We start from the raw sequence: 15,754 nt of genomic DNA, 5'->3' as shown, positions 1-15,754 counted from the left end.
GGTCAGAGCAGCAGCTGGGATTTGAACCCAGGTCCTGCCTACCCTCAGCCTGCCTGCTCCACCACCTAGCCTCACGAACCTCACGGCTGGATTACCCCGCATGTTACCGGCTTCACACAGCCTCCTGGAAGCCAGGAGGACTAATTATCACTGTCCCTGTTTTTGTCAGGAGGACCCTGAAGCTCAGGAGGCCCAAAGCCACAGGACAGGGACCCTTCTCTCAACTCAGTCCTGGAGCGGGGAGACGGCCCTTCCAGATGGTTCCTGAGGGCGCCTGGCGCAGCCCGGGCCCTGACTAGCCGCCCCTCGGCTGGTGGGAACTTTAGGGTGGGGTAGGGGGACATGGACCCTGCAGGCTCTGCCTACCGTCGTCGTGCTCGGCTTGCTCCTGCTCCGCGCTGGCGTACGTGCGCAGGAACTCAGCGAAGGCCCCGTCCCGGGCCAGCAGCTCCTGGTAGGAGCCCATCTCCGAGATCTTGCCGCCACTCATGACGATGATGACATCCACCTGCGGCAGGTAGCTGATGCCGTGGGTGACCAGCAGCCGCGTCTGCGGGCAAAGCGGAGAGCCGGCGAGTCAGTGCCCGCGCGTGGGAGAGGGAATCCCCCGCCGCCTCGGCGGAGGAGCGCCTGTCGCCAGGGAAAAGCACAGCAGAAATGCCCCAAGCTGTGGGTGCGTCCGTTCAAGCCCCCGAGGCCAGGAGCTCTGGGGAGGGTGCGGCATCAGGGAAGGACCCAAAGTTCCCTGCTCCAGATTCCAGGGCTGGGGGAGAGACACCAGGCTGAATGGCGACCCATGGCACAGAAGCGAGTGCCAGGGACACCGAGGGTGGGGCGCGTGCAGTTTTAACAAGGGTGATGGATGAAAGGCTATTTTCGAACAAAGATCTGGAGGAGGAGAGGGAGGAAGGTAACCAGTCTCGTGCGGATGAATGAAAGCACGGCGCTGATGCGAAATAATTTACACGAAATGGTTTAAGGTCTTAAGTAACCACCACTCCCATCCCCCACCCCCCTGAAAATCTATAGATTTTGTGCTTGTATATATATTTTACCTAACGATCTGAAAGTTTGTGAAGACACTCATCAAACTGTTTACATGCATTGACAAACTTTTTCTTAAAGGACCAGATGCCCCTGCTCTCAAGGGAGGAGCTAGGGCCATTTTTTTTTCACTTTACATAAACTCTCATACTCTTTGATTTAGTTACCGCGGGCATCTATCAGTTTGATACCAGATTTTTTCATATTTAAAAATTATGTCTATAGAGAATGTTTGCGGTGTGTATAGGATGTTTACAATGGGTTAAATGGCATGATGCTTACTGTGTAAATGCATGACGTGATAAGCCTATTTAAAAAGTTTATACACACGGCGAAAAAGACTTGAAAGAAATACGAAAACCTCTAAGCAATGGGCTGATTTGTAATTGCTTTTGTTTTTCATGTTTTGCCTGAATGCCCTATATTTTTCCCATGAGCATGTGTTACTCTTTAATCAGGAAAAACAGAAAGAACCAGCACTCCTCACCAGCACCCCATAATTTCCATAAAAAGTAAAAATAATAAAAGAGGACCAAGAAACATTTCCTGTTGGGTCAAGGCGTTGTGGCCGTTTTCATGCTCCAAACCTCTGTCCCCTGGCCCATGGACACCTCGGCAGGAAAGGGAGAGGTGCCTGCTCAGTCACGGGGGATCGTGGGGTGGGATTCCCCTCTGTGAAGCCACCCCCATTATTAAGTCAGGAAGAAGGGCCTTTTTTTGGCCAACTGGAAGCAATGACTTCAAGTCGGTGCCAAGGACTTTCCTGCATGATGACAAGATCGAAAAGGCTGGCCCGGGAGGGCTTCCAAGGGAAGCACTGGAAATGTGTTCTTAAGTAAAAAAAAAACAAAAACCAAAACCTGGGAAGTCAAGAATTCCCAGAGGGGACACGTTCCAACTTAAGCGAAGCTCAAGAGAGCCCCATGCCTCCTGTAGGTACCTTGTTCTTCAGCATCCCCTTGGGGCCGATCACATTCTCAAATATGTGTCTTCCCACGTGGGCATCCACTGCCGAGAGGGGGTCGTCGAAGAGGTAGATGTCGGAGTCACAGTACACGGCCCGGGCCAGGCTCACACGCTGCTTCTGGCCCCCAGACAGGTTCACGCCCTGGGGAGACACGCGGCAGAGGGTGGGTTTCCTGGGGAGCCCCGAGACATGCGGAGAGGGCGAATGGCTCGGGACGCAGACCCAGGCTGGAGGCCCCACGGGGCTGCACCTGCCGCCTCCTCTTTACGAAGAGGCAAGAACATGAGATTGCACCTGCAGGAATGTGAGTTCAAGTCCCAGCGTGAGGTTTAGCCTCAAGTGTAAAATTAGCATAAGAGAAAAGCTGACAGCCCAGGACAGAGTGGGTCTTGGGCGAAGGGCGGCTGGTGGTGCTGAATGATGCTGGCTACAGGAAAGGCTCCGGGTCTTTGAGTCTGATGGAAGGCACCCGAGGATGTCGTGATGATGTTATTATTGTCGTTCCCATCCACAGCTAACAGTTTTGCAAGCTTATTCTGGATCTTTCGCTCACTGGCGAAGTCACATACAGTCCAGGAGGCTGTACCCTGGGGGTGCTGGAATCGAGCCCCACTCACTAGCACCGTTTTCCCGTTCACACCAGGGCACTACGTGGCCCAAGCGGCAGCAGCCCTGGCCCTCCTTCGACGATAACCCAATGCTGTTTCCACATCTGGCTGGGGAATCCAAGTGGACACGCACTGGGTTCACTGCCACCCTCTCCTGAGATGTGCCCGTCCTTCCCACGTACCACAATGCGGTCCTGGCAGCCGGGGCGTTTCAGATGGTCCCTCTGGCCACAGCCTTATGGCCCGGGGCAGACACTAGATCCTAGCTAAGCCAATCATATTCTCTCCCTCTAAATTTTGGTGCTGGGATCAGACAGGGAGAGTGAGGAGTCACTGAGTGGCAGATACAGACACTTAAAAACAACAACAACAACGTGCATAAAAGCAGAGACAAAGGACCAAGGGGGAACCAGGCTGTCTGTCTCAACCCCTCCGTCAGCCCTCACTCTATGCTACTTGTAAACCCAAAGAGCCCTGTTAATAACTTTTTTTTCTTTCCAGGGAGCAGCAAATTTCCTGCAAAAGAAATCATTCACCAAGAAAGCCAGTGAAGCCACTGGCTTGTAACTGAAAACAGGGAAGCTCTTTGGTGCTGCTGGGGAACATCTGCACTTCCTGAGTGTGTGTCAGATGACCGCCAGGGGGCGCCAGACCAAGCCCACCAGGCAGAGGGGAAAACATGCAAAGGCCCATGGTGGGAAGGTGCTTGGGCAAAGCCCCTTAGTCTCCTCTCCGTACCTCCTTTTCCTCAACCGTGATGGGAATAACGGTACCTCTCATCTCATGAGCTTGCTGTGAGGACAAAATACATATAAAATGTGCAGCAGAGCGCCCGGCCCATAGTAAATGCTCGAAAGTGTTAGCTGTTGTGTTGTTATTGTCACTGTTTCAAAAGAGACTGTGGACATGTGAATCCCTGACACCCCTCCACCCTGTATAGTGGCCTTTGTCACAGGATTTTGCAGCCGCATGACTACAAAAGCAGAGTGTGCTTCCTGGTCCCTCGTCTTTGGGCTCAACCAAGTGATCTGCTTTGTCGGGGGAAAGAAAGGACAGTGTGCTTTAAGCGACATCACATCATTTCTTATTCTCTTGGGCTTCTACTGTCACATTTTTCCTTGGGGAGCTGCTGCCCCCTCAGCCCTATCCCCCAGTGAGAAGCCATATGGGGCAGACCTGGGCCAAACAAGCCAAGCTCAGCTGGCCTGCAACATGGAGCAGAGCCACCCAGATGAGCCCAGTATGGGTCAGCCAATCACAGTTGACTCACACACCCATAAATAGGTGAATAAGTGTTTAGCATCATAAACCGCTGAGATTTTTTTTTGTGGTTGTTTGTCACGCAGCAACTGATACAGGGACCATGCTGAAGCCGCACTGACCTTCTCACCAATCTCTGTCCGGTCGCCGCTAGGCAGGATTTCCAGATCTGGGAGGAGGGCACAGGCTTCTATCACAGCCTTATAATACCGTTCTTGTAGCTGGCGTCCAAAAAGGATGTTTTCTCGGAGAGAGTCATTCTGAATCCAGGCTTGCTGGGGGACGTAGGCCACAGAGCCCTTGATGGCAAACAAGATGAAAGCAAGATGGACAGACTTAGCAGGACAGCAGCTGGCTCGCCCTCACACTAGAACAGCCCTACTTCACGAGAGACTGTCATCACACCTACTGTTCCAACAAGAGGGAAACTGAGTCACAAAGGACAATGGATGCTACAGCTGCAATCAGAACCCACACTAGGTCAACTACTGACCAACATCAGGAGTTCGAGAGCTGAAGTCCTCATGGATGAGAATACAGTTATATATTTAGTAACTGTTCGCTTAATGCCTATAACTGAACTAAACTTCTGCCTCCCAAGAGAGGGAATTTCCTGACAAGATAAAAAAAAAAAAATCATTTGATTACATTTATGGTAAATGCTAAGAGGAAAAAAAACATAGGAGACTTTTAAAAAGTCCTTTAAAAAGAAAGACCTAGTTAGAGACAGCAGGAAAAAATTTCTTGAGGAAATTTAAGCAAGGACTTCCGTATCAAAATCGTCCATTTCAAAAGCTGTTCTGTTTTTATGGCCACGTGATGTGAGGTGGCAAGAAGGGCCTGAGAAGAGAGTGATCCACTGAAGCAAAATAACCAGTCGCAGAGAAATCCACGACCTCGTCGGACCAAATACTCAGTGCGCCCTTGACTTCCAGATCCGTGGCTTCTGTATGTAAAGGCTTTTCCCTTTAAAACCGTGGTTCTCAACTGGGGGCAGTTTTGCCCTCCAGGGGACATCTGACAATGTCTAGAGACACTTTTAGTTGTCTAGATCCAGGCTGCTACTAGGATCCAGTGGGGAGAGGCCAGGCACGCTGCTAAACATCCTACAGTGCACAGGACGGCCCTACGACAGAGAATTAGCCAGCCCCAAATGTCAGCTCTGGGAAACCAGGGTCAATGAAACGATGCAATGTGAATCCTGCTGTGATCTGTAATTTCCTCCATCGACCTAGCTCACCGTTGCCCCTTAATCTTACTTTTTAACATGGACTTGAAAGTAATGACAGAACATTTCTTAAAACAATAGACAGATGTCATTAGCTTGGATCCAACTACTGTAATGCATACTTTCTACTAATGCATACTAAGTTGTAAGGCGTCATATAACCAACAAAGAAAGGACTCTGCTCTGAAATAAAAAAAAAAAAAAATGGCATAAACCAGCATCCCCAAAAGCAGATTCCAAGAGTCAGTAATTCTAGGGATGTACATAGTTGTTGCACAGACAACAAAGAGGTGCAGGTGAGTATGTCTGGGCCACCCTGGGTTGACTGAAGTTAAATAGGCTTTTTCTCCTTGCAGGACTTCTCAGAGCCTTTATTTCATTAATGTTTATTTTAAGTCTCCATGAGGGAGAGAATCAGAGTATGCGGTATTTCCCAAGCTTGTTTGAGCCCGGACTCTACTCCCAAAACATCTCGCAAGATGAGTTAGCTGCAGACCACGCTCCAGGAAATGCTGGTGTCAACGAAACTTCAAGGGAAGTATTCCTACATCAGAAAAAGGAAGTTCACAGGAAATGAGCTAAATGCAAACCACGGCTCTTGATTTCCAAAGGACTCATCTGTTCACTAAAGCAGCCTCTTAAACTCTCTTTAGAGGAACAATCCAGCTTAGTTCAAAGTACTCTGTGTTTTTAAAAGCAATAAAACCACAGCCTTCTTTTAGCCCCATATTAAGAATTCAATGAACACTCAGCATTTAAACAGTTCCCTTAAAAAGAATTCTCTAAGATCACATTCCAATGACATAAATCAAAAATTTTGTTACTTTTACAAAAAGAGACACACAGAGTTCCACAGAGACAGAGAACAAACCAGAAAGACTCGTGGAGAGAGACCACGAGATGCACACTGTGGGGCGGAGATGGGGAGGGAATGAGGGACAGCGAGTGGACTAGGGGCCCTTTGGTGTATTTACTCAATATTTATTGACTGCCTACTATGTGCCAGGCACTATTCTAAATTCTGGGATAGAGCATAAAATAAATGACACCAAAATCTTGCCTCTAGGATGGCACGGAGAAGAGCAGAAAGAATGAGAGAGAAAGAAAGAGAGAGCAGAAGAGGGTGACTTCGCCACTCGCTTCATGCACAGGTACCGTCAAAAACAAAACAAAACAAAAAACAGCATCACACACGACCCTCTCGGGCCATCAGCTCCGCACAGCCTCCCCATCGCCCACTCCCCACGCTACCTTGATAGTCACGTGCCCCTCCACCTTGTCCATCTCGGCCAAGAGCGCTGAGAGCAGAGATGATTTTCCACAGCCCACCTGGCCCACCACGGCCACCAAGGAACCTTCCGGAATGGAGAAGGTGATGCTGAAATGACACAACACACCTTGCCTCAGCCATGGCTGTCACGAGCCTCTAAGGTCTGGACTTCCTCCCGCCACTCCCACTGCTGAGCACAGTTCAGGGAACAGTCCCAGGGGGTCTCCTTGTGTGAGGCAGGGGACAGGTGCTGGGATGTCAATGCATCTTAAAAATGGAGGCCGTGGGAGCGACCTGAGCCATCAGCACGACGGAGGGGTATTAACTTTGCCTGGGGGTGCAACGCAGGTGCCCTGGAGGAGAGGACACCTCAGAATGAACTCTGAGGGAAGGGTGAGCATGCGCCAACACGGAAACCTGGGAACAGCTTTCAGAAAGGCCCAAGGCTGTGAAGTAACCGGTGTGATTAAGGATCGACATGTCAGTGACACAGGATGAGACAGGGGGAGGGAAGGCCAGTCCTGAAGAGGTGGATGGGTGGCAGCCAGGCCTGGGAGGACCTGAGAGTCTGATGTGTTAACACTCTCGTGCTTTGCAGCCGAGAGCCATGAAAGGTTTGAAGGGAGACCTGACATGGATGAATGTGAGTTTCAGAAACACGTCTCTACTGAAACTGCCCTCTGACAAATACTGGTTAAGCAAAGTACAATAAAGTAAGCTTGATGTTCTGCCAGTAAGACTGGCTGACTCGCTGTTCCCACTGACAACGGCAAAGTCATAGCTGTGATTCCACCCACCCAGTGAAAGGTAGGCACGTCCGGGGTCTCTCTCGCTGGGTTCGCTGCTATTATGATTTTCAACATATTAGTGGAAATGCTGTTAGATTTTGCTGCCACTGACGGTTTAATTCTTGGGAACCTGCTGCATGGTTGCAATGATTATCCTTTTGTTTCTGTGCAGTGAGGGGGATGGATTCTGGGGCCCAGGGAGGCAGCTCCTATGATCATCCAGGTGAGACTGAAATATTTTTAGAGGCGGAGAGGAGATGAAAAAGATTTTGAGAGTCAAGGGAAGGGAGCGTGACTGGAACAGGAAAGCCTTTGACGGTGGAAGGATGGAGGAAAGGATTGGGGCAGATATAGGTTATTTAGTTGCGGAGCAGAACGGGAGAGAAAAGCTAAAATTGAAGCAGGCGGGAGTGGAGTTGACATAGGGAGGAACTTCCTAAACACATGATTCCACTGTGAATGTTCAAGATGTTATACAGATCCTTTCTTCTGGAGGGTGTGTGACCCCGCCCTTCCCCTCAGACAGCACAGAGCAGTAATCTGGCTACCCAGGAAGGGAGTCTTTGTTCAGGGGGATGGGGAGAAATGGGCCCCTAAGAAAGCCCCTTCTGGCCCTGTGTTTTGGGCTAAAAGCCACTGAGTAAGGCCTCCGGTCAGAAAGAAATACGAGGCACTTGACAAGTTGCCCAGGCAACCAGGTCAATTTCCTGGATACCATGTGATTTGTGGGCAGATGGTGAGAACAGGTGAGCCAGGCAGCAGGGGGACCCTGGAGAGGACGGAGAATGATTCCATCCTGAGAGCAAAGCCGGCACACAAGAATTCTTTCCGACAGACTCAAGCCTGCCTGCCAGCCACCTGCAGCATCATAGCCACATACTCAGCCTGGCCAATCAGTGTGCTCGGTCTCTCCTGGCACAGTGATTGGCTCAGAGAGGGGCACATGACCCAATCTCGGCCAATCAGATGCAGGCAAGTCTCCTGCTGAGGGAGGAGGCACACCTGGAGTTGCTGGGGACCATTTACCATAATGAGGGGAGAGGCATTGAGCAAAGACAGGATGGAGAGAGTCCTAATGGCACTAAATCCCTGGATCACGCACGCTGTACCTAAAAGTGGCCCTTCTTGGTTATGTGAGCCAAAAATTTCCTTCCGTTGCCTAAGCCTATCTGTGCAAGCTTTCTGTCACTTGCAATCCAAGGGATGCTTCTATGCCAGGCACACTCTAGTCTGCTCCTCACCACAGCCCAAGCAAGTATGACTGGACCCATTCCTCAAGATGGAGACATTGGGGCTCAGAAAGGCAAAGCGGCTTATTCGCAGTCACTGAGCTGGAGCAGAGCTGGAATTTGAACCCACATTGGACCAGAGCCCCACGGCTCTCTCTGTGTCCTGACTTACCCATTCAGCGTGGGAGGGTCGTTCCTGGCCCAGGTGAACGTGGCGTTTTTCACGGTGATGCTGTTTGTACCCCCACCTGGAAAGCACCAGATACAACATGTCAGGCATAGATGAAGTCACGGGATTGAGTGTAAGCAGGAGGCTCTGACATTTTTTTCCCCCAAATCAAATAGTTCAAGCCCAGATGCTAGACACTTGCGCTGGCACTATCTGGTTACATCAATCAAGGTTTCTAAAGAAGAATCGCCAGCCGACACTTCTAGAGGTGACCTCGGACCCAAAAAGCAGAAGGAAACTGCACGGGGGCTCCACCTGGGCCAAGCTCCATGGGAGGTTGTGCCACGTGGATGCCCATCTCCCAGAGGTGGGGGGGACCCACGGGGTTCCTTGGGGCTCCAGGGCCTCCATCATCCCATCTTGGGAGGTTCTGATTGGCAAAGCAGCACCCTCGCACTGAGGTTTTCGCCATCAGGTTGGGCTGGCCCTTGGCCCTCACCGCACCCCCAGAATCCTTCCTTCCTGTTCAAAGCAGAAGCACCACCCCCCACACAATTCCTGGATTTCAGGGCTGCCTCCTAACTCTTCTCCCTGCATCTTTTCTCTCTCTCTCTCCCCCTCCCCCCAGCCATGCCGCCCTGTCATATCACAATAGGTCTATCTTTCTAAAAGGGCAGTCTTAATCAACTGTGAAAAAGCAGGCTATGGAACAGGAAGTGAGTGTCGTGCATGGGGGAGGGGAGTGTTTAAGACAAAGCTTGCACTGTGGGCATCACGGCTCTGTCTGACACCTGTCCTCATTTACTTTCCCTCCTCTCACCGTCCTTCTGCTCTGCCCCTCTCTTTAAAAACATAAACAATTTTTGACTCTAATTATGAGCTCCTGAAAACCATCTAGAGATAAGATGGAGGCGTTTTTCAGTTATCAAATGAAGAGAGAAATTCTCCCACACATCGAAGAAACAAAAACCTGTGGTGAGAGGAAGTTACTGGTTAACCTAACTTAACCTTCCCCTCGCCCTCATGCCCAGCCTCCCTGAAACAGAACAGGGGAGAAACTGAAAGGTGCTATTTAAGGAATTTAAGAAAAGCCACCTGAGTCAGACAAGCTAGTGAACCATGAGACTTGGCCAGGAGCTGCCAAGGTGGCCCTGTCTGATGCCTGGAGAGTGTGGATAAACATTTCAGAAAATCAAAAACGCCTAGGAGATTGCCATCGAGGCAGAAAGGGGGTGAGGAGGCTGAGGCCTGGACAGTACCAGGAGGCCCAGGGTTTTCCAACTTGACACCTGCAGTGAGCTGTAACGATGTTGGTAGCTCAAAACCTTCACTGGTTACCCCAAATCTCAGCCCTGGAGTCGACGGTATTGTTCCACAGTCCTTTGTGGGGGGGAGGGGGTACGATGGTTCTCGGGATAGCAGTAACTGGATGACCACAGGCCAGGGGAGTCAGGAGGCAGATTACAGCATCCATTGAGCAGTGGTTCTCAACCGGGGGCGACTTTGCTCCCCACGAGACACGATGCCCAGAGACATTTTCAGTTGTCAAAACGGGTAGGGGCTACTGGCATCTAGTGGATAGAGGCCAGGGATGCTGCTCGTTGTCCTGTAATCGACATCCTATAATCGCTGCAGGGCAAAGGACGATGCTCCTGACCATGAGCTGTGCCGAGGCTGAGGAACCAGCCCCAGAGGGCTGAGTCGAAAATGCCTGAAATTGCTTGATTTAGAGAAAGGGGCACTGCCACCACTCCCTGTTTAGCAGGCACTGTGCTGGGTGTGTTACACACCCCTGAAGACATCTGGAAGCCTACTAGGTGACAGGCACGTCTCGCACATTATAACCAATGCATACACACGGTCATTCCTCTGACTACCTGGAGCCAGACTGTGTGGGTCCAAATCCCTACACTGGCACTTCCTAGCTGGATACCTGTGGGCAAGTTACTTAACTTCTCTGTGCCCCACTTTCCTCATGTGTAAAATACGACTGATGACAATGACAATGGGATCGCCCTCATGGGGCTGTGACGAGGACTACATGAGGCGCACACAGAGAGTCCTTAGAACAGAGCTCGGCACACAGTAGGTGCTCAATAAATCTCAGCAGGTAGGCGCACCAGTTGTACTGACTGGCTCTGGCTATGGATCCTGACTCTACTTCCTGTGAGCTGTGCAATCTCGGGCCAATTCCTGAGGCCAGTTTCTGCATCTGTAAAATGGGGGTTTCTACCGCCCCGCACTGTGTGCGACAGGGAGCAGTGGATGGATTACCACATCGATGTCCTTAGAACAATACGTGCATGGTGGGAGTGACAGTGATGTGAAGGTGGTCGCTGCTGTCAGTGCTATTAATATTTATCATTAAGTGCGTGGAGATACAGCCAGGGATGAGATCCCTGGTCCAGGCATTGACTGGGAAAGGGAAGATTAATAAGCTATAAAATAAATGAATGTACATAACCCCTTGCCAAAGAAAGACACCTTCATTCCCATTATCCCGATGGGGAAACTGAGGCTCAACGCAGTGATGTGACCTGCCCAAGTACACACAGCTAGTAGATGTGGGAGGTTGGTCGGTCTCCAACGTCCTTGTTCTGCCTTAAGAAACATAATATCCATCTGCCAGAATGGAATCAAGGTCGGGGCCCACGGGTTCAGAAGAGGCATCGCCCAGAAGCTGCCTCTCAGCAAGAAAGCACCTCCTGGAAGGTGCAAGATAAGGCCTGAGAGTCCATCACAATCTGCAGGGATCCTGCTCCCCAAGGCCTCGCAGATAAGATGCTGGGCAGAGCCAAACCCGAGGCCAGTGGTGGGGGGCCAACCCGGCTCAGAGGGACTAACGCGTCCACACACCGTCTTTGATGGACCGTCGCTCGATGCTGTCCGGATCCAGCTCCTCATGTGACAGAAAGATCCTGAGGCGTTTGAGGGAGACGCTCGCCTACGCAGAAAGCAATTACAGGGTGCGGTTATTTTTAAAAGCATTTTTTGCAAAACAGACCGGGGACTAACTTTCAGTGGTTTCCTCTGGGTGCACAGGGGCCCACACCCTCCCTCATCTCTGAAGGCTCTGAGTTGCTGACAGGGAGCGTCCGCCTTAGAATAAAAAGCAAAATTGGTTTTGGTTCTTGTTTGTTTTCCTTTAAAAGCCAACATCTGGTATTAAAAAAGAGAGCAGAGGGACTGTCCTAGATGCAAAGGGACTTAAAGAAACGTAATAACCAAAGGCAAGGGTCTCGTTTAAGGGCATAAGCTTGCAGCTAGATCAGTGGGTCCCAGAGATCGAATGCACAGCCCAGCGGTCAGAGTCAACAATACTGGATTATACTTTCCCAGTTGCAAAGAGACGAGATCTTAATGGTTCCCACCACCACACAGGAAACGATAATTATGTGACATGACAGGGGTGTTAACTAACACTGCAGTGGCGATCAAATCGACTGGCGGCACCTCTTAAACTTATACAATGTCATACGACCGTTATGTTTCAATAAAAATAAATAAATAAAACCACAGCGTCCTGATTTAAACGGCCCAACTGTACAGAGATTTCTGAGATTATCCAGAAAATTTTAACATGGACTGGATATTATTTTTAAGAAATTACTACTAATTCTGTCAGGTATGGTGATGCTGTTATAATTATGTAAGAAGAAACGCACGCTTAAGTACTTATGGGTAAAATATCGAGACGTCTGGGATTTGCTTTGAAATTCTTCAGCAAAGGAAAAAAAAAAAGGAATGAAGGGAGGAATTTAGAAAAAGGATCAGATGCAGGGAGTGTGGCCAAATGTCGAATCTGGGTGATGGATGCACAGAGTTCATCGTCATACTCGTCTCCACTTCTGTGTACATCTGAAATGTTTCCTAATAAAAAGGGGTTTTATTTGTTTGTCCATTTTTTTTTAAATAAAGCCTACAACCACAGCTGTACAACTGAATCTTACAGGCTGATTCGTCTGTGTGGCTAAAAAATGAGGTTTTCGACACGAACGGGTGTGATGCTAGGGAGAAGGGCATGAAGTATGGGCAGGAACTTCAAACTGGATAAAAATGTGACACAGTAGACAGCTTCCTCTCCTTACAGAGTCACTGCACGAATTTTAGGCATTCTAGAGGGTCTAGGTTGGGTTTTTTAAATGGTGGGTCAAGGCTTATTAGTGGATTGTGAAATCAATTTAATAAAGGGTCAAAAGATGCATTTTTGGGGGGGAAAAAAAACAGGGTAGGGGATAGAGTAAAGCAGAACAGAGCAGATGGGAATATAATCAGATAAAATATTTCATTGAGAATCGGACAGAGCCCAGGAAAGCCTGGGTGCATTTAACTTCTGTTGCATGTACTCAAGTGTTGAGTTTCTTGTCAAGACAAAACATATATTTCTTTCTTTGAGGCAAATATATTTGCAGCTAGATCAGTGGGTCCCAGAGATCCATGCCCTGCCAAGCCCCCCAGGCACAGTGTGACGGGTAATACAGAGGGAACTGCCTCAAAGGGGGCTGCCGTGCCCTTGTGCTTTGTTTCCCCAGAGACCCCCCAACTCCAGCCTCGTCTGTACCTGCACGATGCTGCTGATGACCATGGGGAGAATATTCAGGGGAAAACGGAGGATGTTGAACAAGGCCAAGGACACGAAGGCTTTCTGGGCATCCAGGATGTTATTCTTGTCGATGGTGACGTAGACGGCAAATGTAGACAGGGCCACCTGCAAGGAGAGTGGCCAGCACTGACTTGTGTCCCTGAGTCAGAGTCACAGTCTAGGAGCAGCTACCCCCAAGCCCAGCACCCGTGAGTTGCAATCACGTAAGACTGGCCGGTGGAGGCGGCAGAGAACACCCAACGCAATGACGAGCACCCCGCAGGCACTCACTAAACACGCAGAGGAAGAAGTGGATCATGAATGACCAGGAGCAGAAATTCCTGGCCTCTCCGAAGCGCTCCTGGTGGCTCGCTGGACAGGCGTTCTCAGAATGCCCCCACAACATGAAGCAGAATGACACCTCCGGGCCTTTGCCATGTACTTCCCTCTGCCTGAAACAACCTTCCGATCCAGGCGGTGGCCGGGTTACTCCCTGTCGCCCTTCGGAGAGGCCCGATTACTCCCTCTTACCCTCCCCTCCACCAGAAGCGGCCTCGCCATTGCTCTCCACCTTTTTATCCTGGTTTATTTTCCTTCACAGCACCTGTCACCACCTTTTATTGGGGTGCTATACATATTTACTGCCTGGTTCCTGCACTGAAATGTAAACTCCACAAAGGGGGAGACCCCGTTTTGCACGTGACTGTCATCCTTGGTGCCTGCGACCCCTGCTGGGGCCCAGGAACGCTGAATGAGACCACATGCGAGTTACCTCCTCTCCCCGTGCCTCAGTTGTCTCCCCTGTGAAATGGGGTGGGGGGCGGGGCGTGGAGGCAAAGGAATGCCACCAATCGAAGTTCCAGCTCACAGAATTTTATACCCTCAGGAAAGGGACACTCATTAAAAAGGAAAAAAAAAAAGAAAGGAAACAAAACAAACAGCCAAAGTCCCCTGGAGGCCACGCCCTTCCCCATGAAGTCAGACTCGCCTTAAACTCTGTGGTGGTTCCTGGGATTTTACTGCCCAGGCGACTGGACCGGATTGGACCGGATTGGACCAGATTTCGGTTTGGTTGTTTGAGAGAGACCACAAGTCACCTTCTTTGCCAGGAGAAAAGAAAAACTCCCTGAATAATCCAGGGCCGGGCTGCTTGGCTTAGAGGGGAGGGAGAAGATAAGGGGCGGGTTTCTGAGCCACTCCTCACTGCTGGGCACAGGGCGGTGCCAGGCGTCCCACGAGACCCTGTGGTACATGCTATCGGAAGCAGTCTGGACAAAAGCCCCCGGCCCCATCTAGCCGCAGTTCCCCAGAGCCACGAAGGACTTTCTCTCAGGTACAAACTGCCCAGGGCCCTCCGTTTCTGAGCTTGGGACAGGCTGCTGCCAATCAAGAGGTCCGGTTTGAGCCCCTGGTGTGGCTGTGGTCCAGTGTGCTTTCAGGGTCCCGGCTGCCTTATTTCTTTGTTACCTATTAGGTCATATAGCTTAACAATGAAAACCATAAGTTCGGTCACGTATCAGCTGTGTGACCCTGGGCATGCCACCTCACCTCACTGAGAGAGCCTCTATTTCCCCATCTATAAAATGAGGATCCTGAGACACCTTTGCAGGGCTGCTGCAGCAGGAAATTGGGCACTTACTGGTTACCGCAGTGCCCGGGGCACAGTGAAATGCCATATGCGGGAGCTATTCTCATTTCTTTTTACAAAACTCAGTCCAAACTTCTTGGGCTATTCTTCTGAAGAATCTATAAACCAATCCTGTTACAAGAAATAAAAATAGCTGCCACATATTGCATTTTGTTGCCATATATCCCATTTTGGGGGTGATGAGAATGCTCTGGAATTAGTGGTGACAGTTGCACAACTGTGTGAATGCACTAACCATCACTGGGTTACATGGTTATAGATTCAAAAACAGCGGATGGTATCTCAATAAAAATAACTAATTTAAAACAAACAAACCAACCAACAAACCATCTCTCCAAAGTCAGTCTATTTTACTTACATTAGAAGCCAAAATTTTGACTTGGGCCCTAAGGCCCACCTGATTTGTAAAGGTCCCTTGTCTGTAACTTGCCTGCCTTGGCCCCTTTGGTCCAGCCCCGGGGCCTTGATTCTCACGCTTCCCTCTCCCTGGTGGGGCCCTTCGCCTCCATCAGGTAAGGGCTCCAGGGGCGCCTTCTCCCTGAAGTCTTCGATCACCCTGTTTAAAACTGCAAGCCCTCCCTACCACTCCGACCTGAATCTTTTTTCTTCCGCATAGCACTTATGACAATTTGGCACACTGTGTGATGCATTTATTATACCTATTGTTTACCATCTGTCTCTCCCAATTAGAATAAATGAACACTCCATGAGGGCAGGGATTTTTGTTTGTAGCATTCACTGCTCCATCATCAGTGCCTAGTACAGCGCCTGGATCATGGTAAATACTCAGTAAATGTTTATGGACAGGTGGGTAGGTGGATGGGTGGATGGATGGATGGATGGATGGGTGGATGGATGGGTGGATGGATAGATGGATGGATGGATAGTGGGTGAGTGGATGAGTAGGTGGGTGGGTAGGTGGATGGGTGAGTGGGTAAATGGGTGGTTGGGTGTGTGGGTG

The 15,754-nt window shown here is 50.1% G+C and overlaps 1 protein-coding gene across 1 annotated transcript in view; it reads right to left on the bottom strand.

Annotated features, from left to right (window-relative positions):
* Positions 1–15,754, bottom strand: part of ABCC1 (ATP binding cassette subfamily C member 1) — a 126,668-nt gene that overhangs the window by 28,402 nt on the left and 82,512 nt on the right. Inside the window, exons 13-19 of the mRNA XM_023529668.1 lie at positions 13,125–13,271; positions 11,420–11,507; positions 8,567–8,642; positions 6,359–6,485; positions 4,002–4,178; positions 1,985–2,152; positions 367–550 (exon numbers count right to left, since the gene is read on the bottom strand). Of these exons, the coding sequence (XP_023385436.1) occupies positions 367–550; positions 1,985–2,152; positions 4,002–4,178; positions 6,359–6,485; positions 8,567–8,642; positions 11,420–11,507; positions 13,125–13,271 (967 nt within the window). The remainder of the gene's footprint in view (positions 1–366; positions 551–1,984; positions 2,153–4,001; positions 4,179–6,358; positions 6,486–8,566; positions 8,643–11,419; positions 11,508–13,124; positions 13,272–15,754) is intronic.

Source organism: Pteropus vampyrus, unplaced genomic scaffold (genome assembly GCF_000151845.1).
Source record: "Pteropus vampyrus isolate Shadow unplaced genomic scaffold, Pvam_2.0 Scaffold40, whole genome shotgun sequence".
In the NCBI taxonomy this organism is placed as follows: Eukaryota; Metazoa; Chordata; class Mammalia; order Chiroptera; family Pteropodidae; genus Pteropus; species Pteropus vampyrus.
This window is presented reverse-complemented; position numbering and strand designations above follow the sequence as displayed.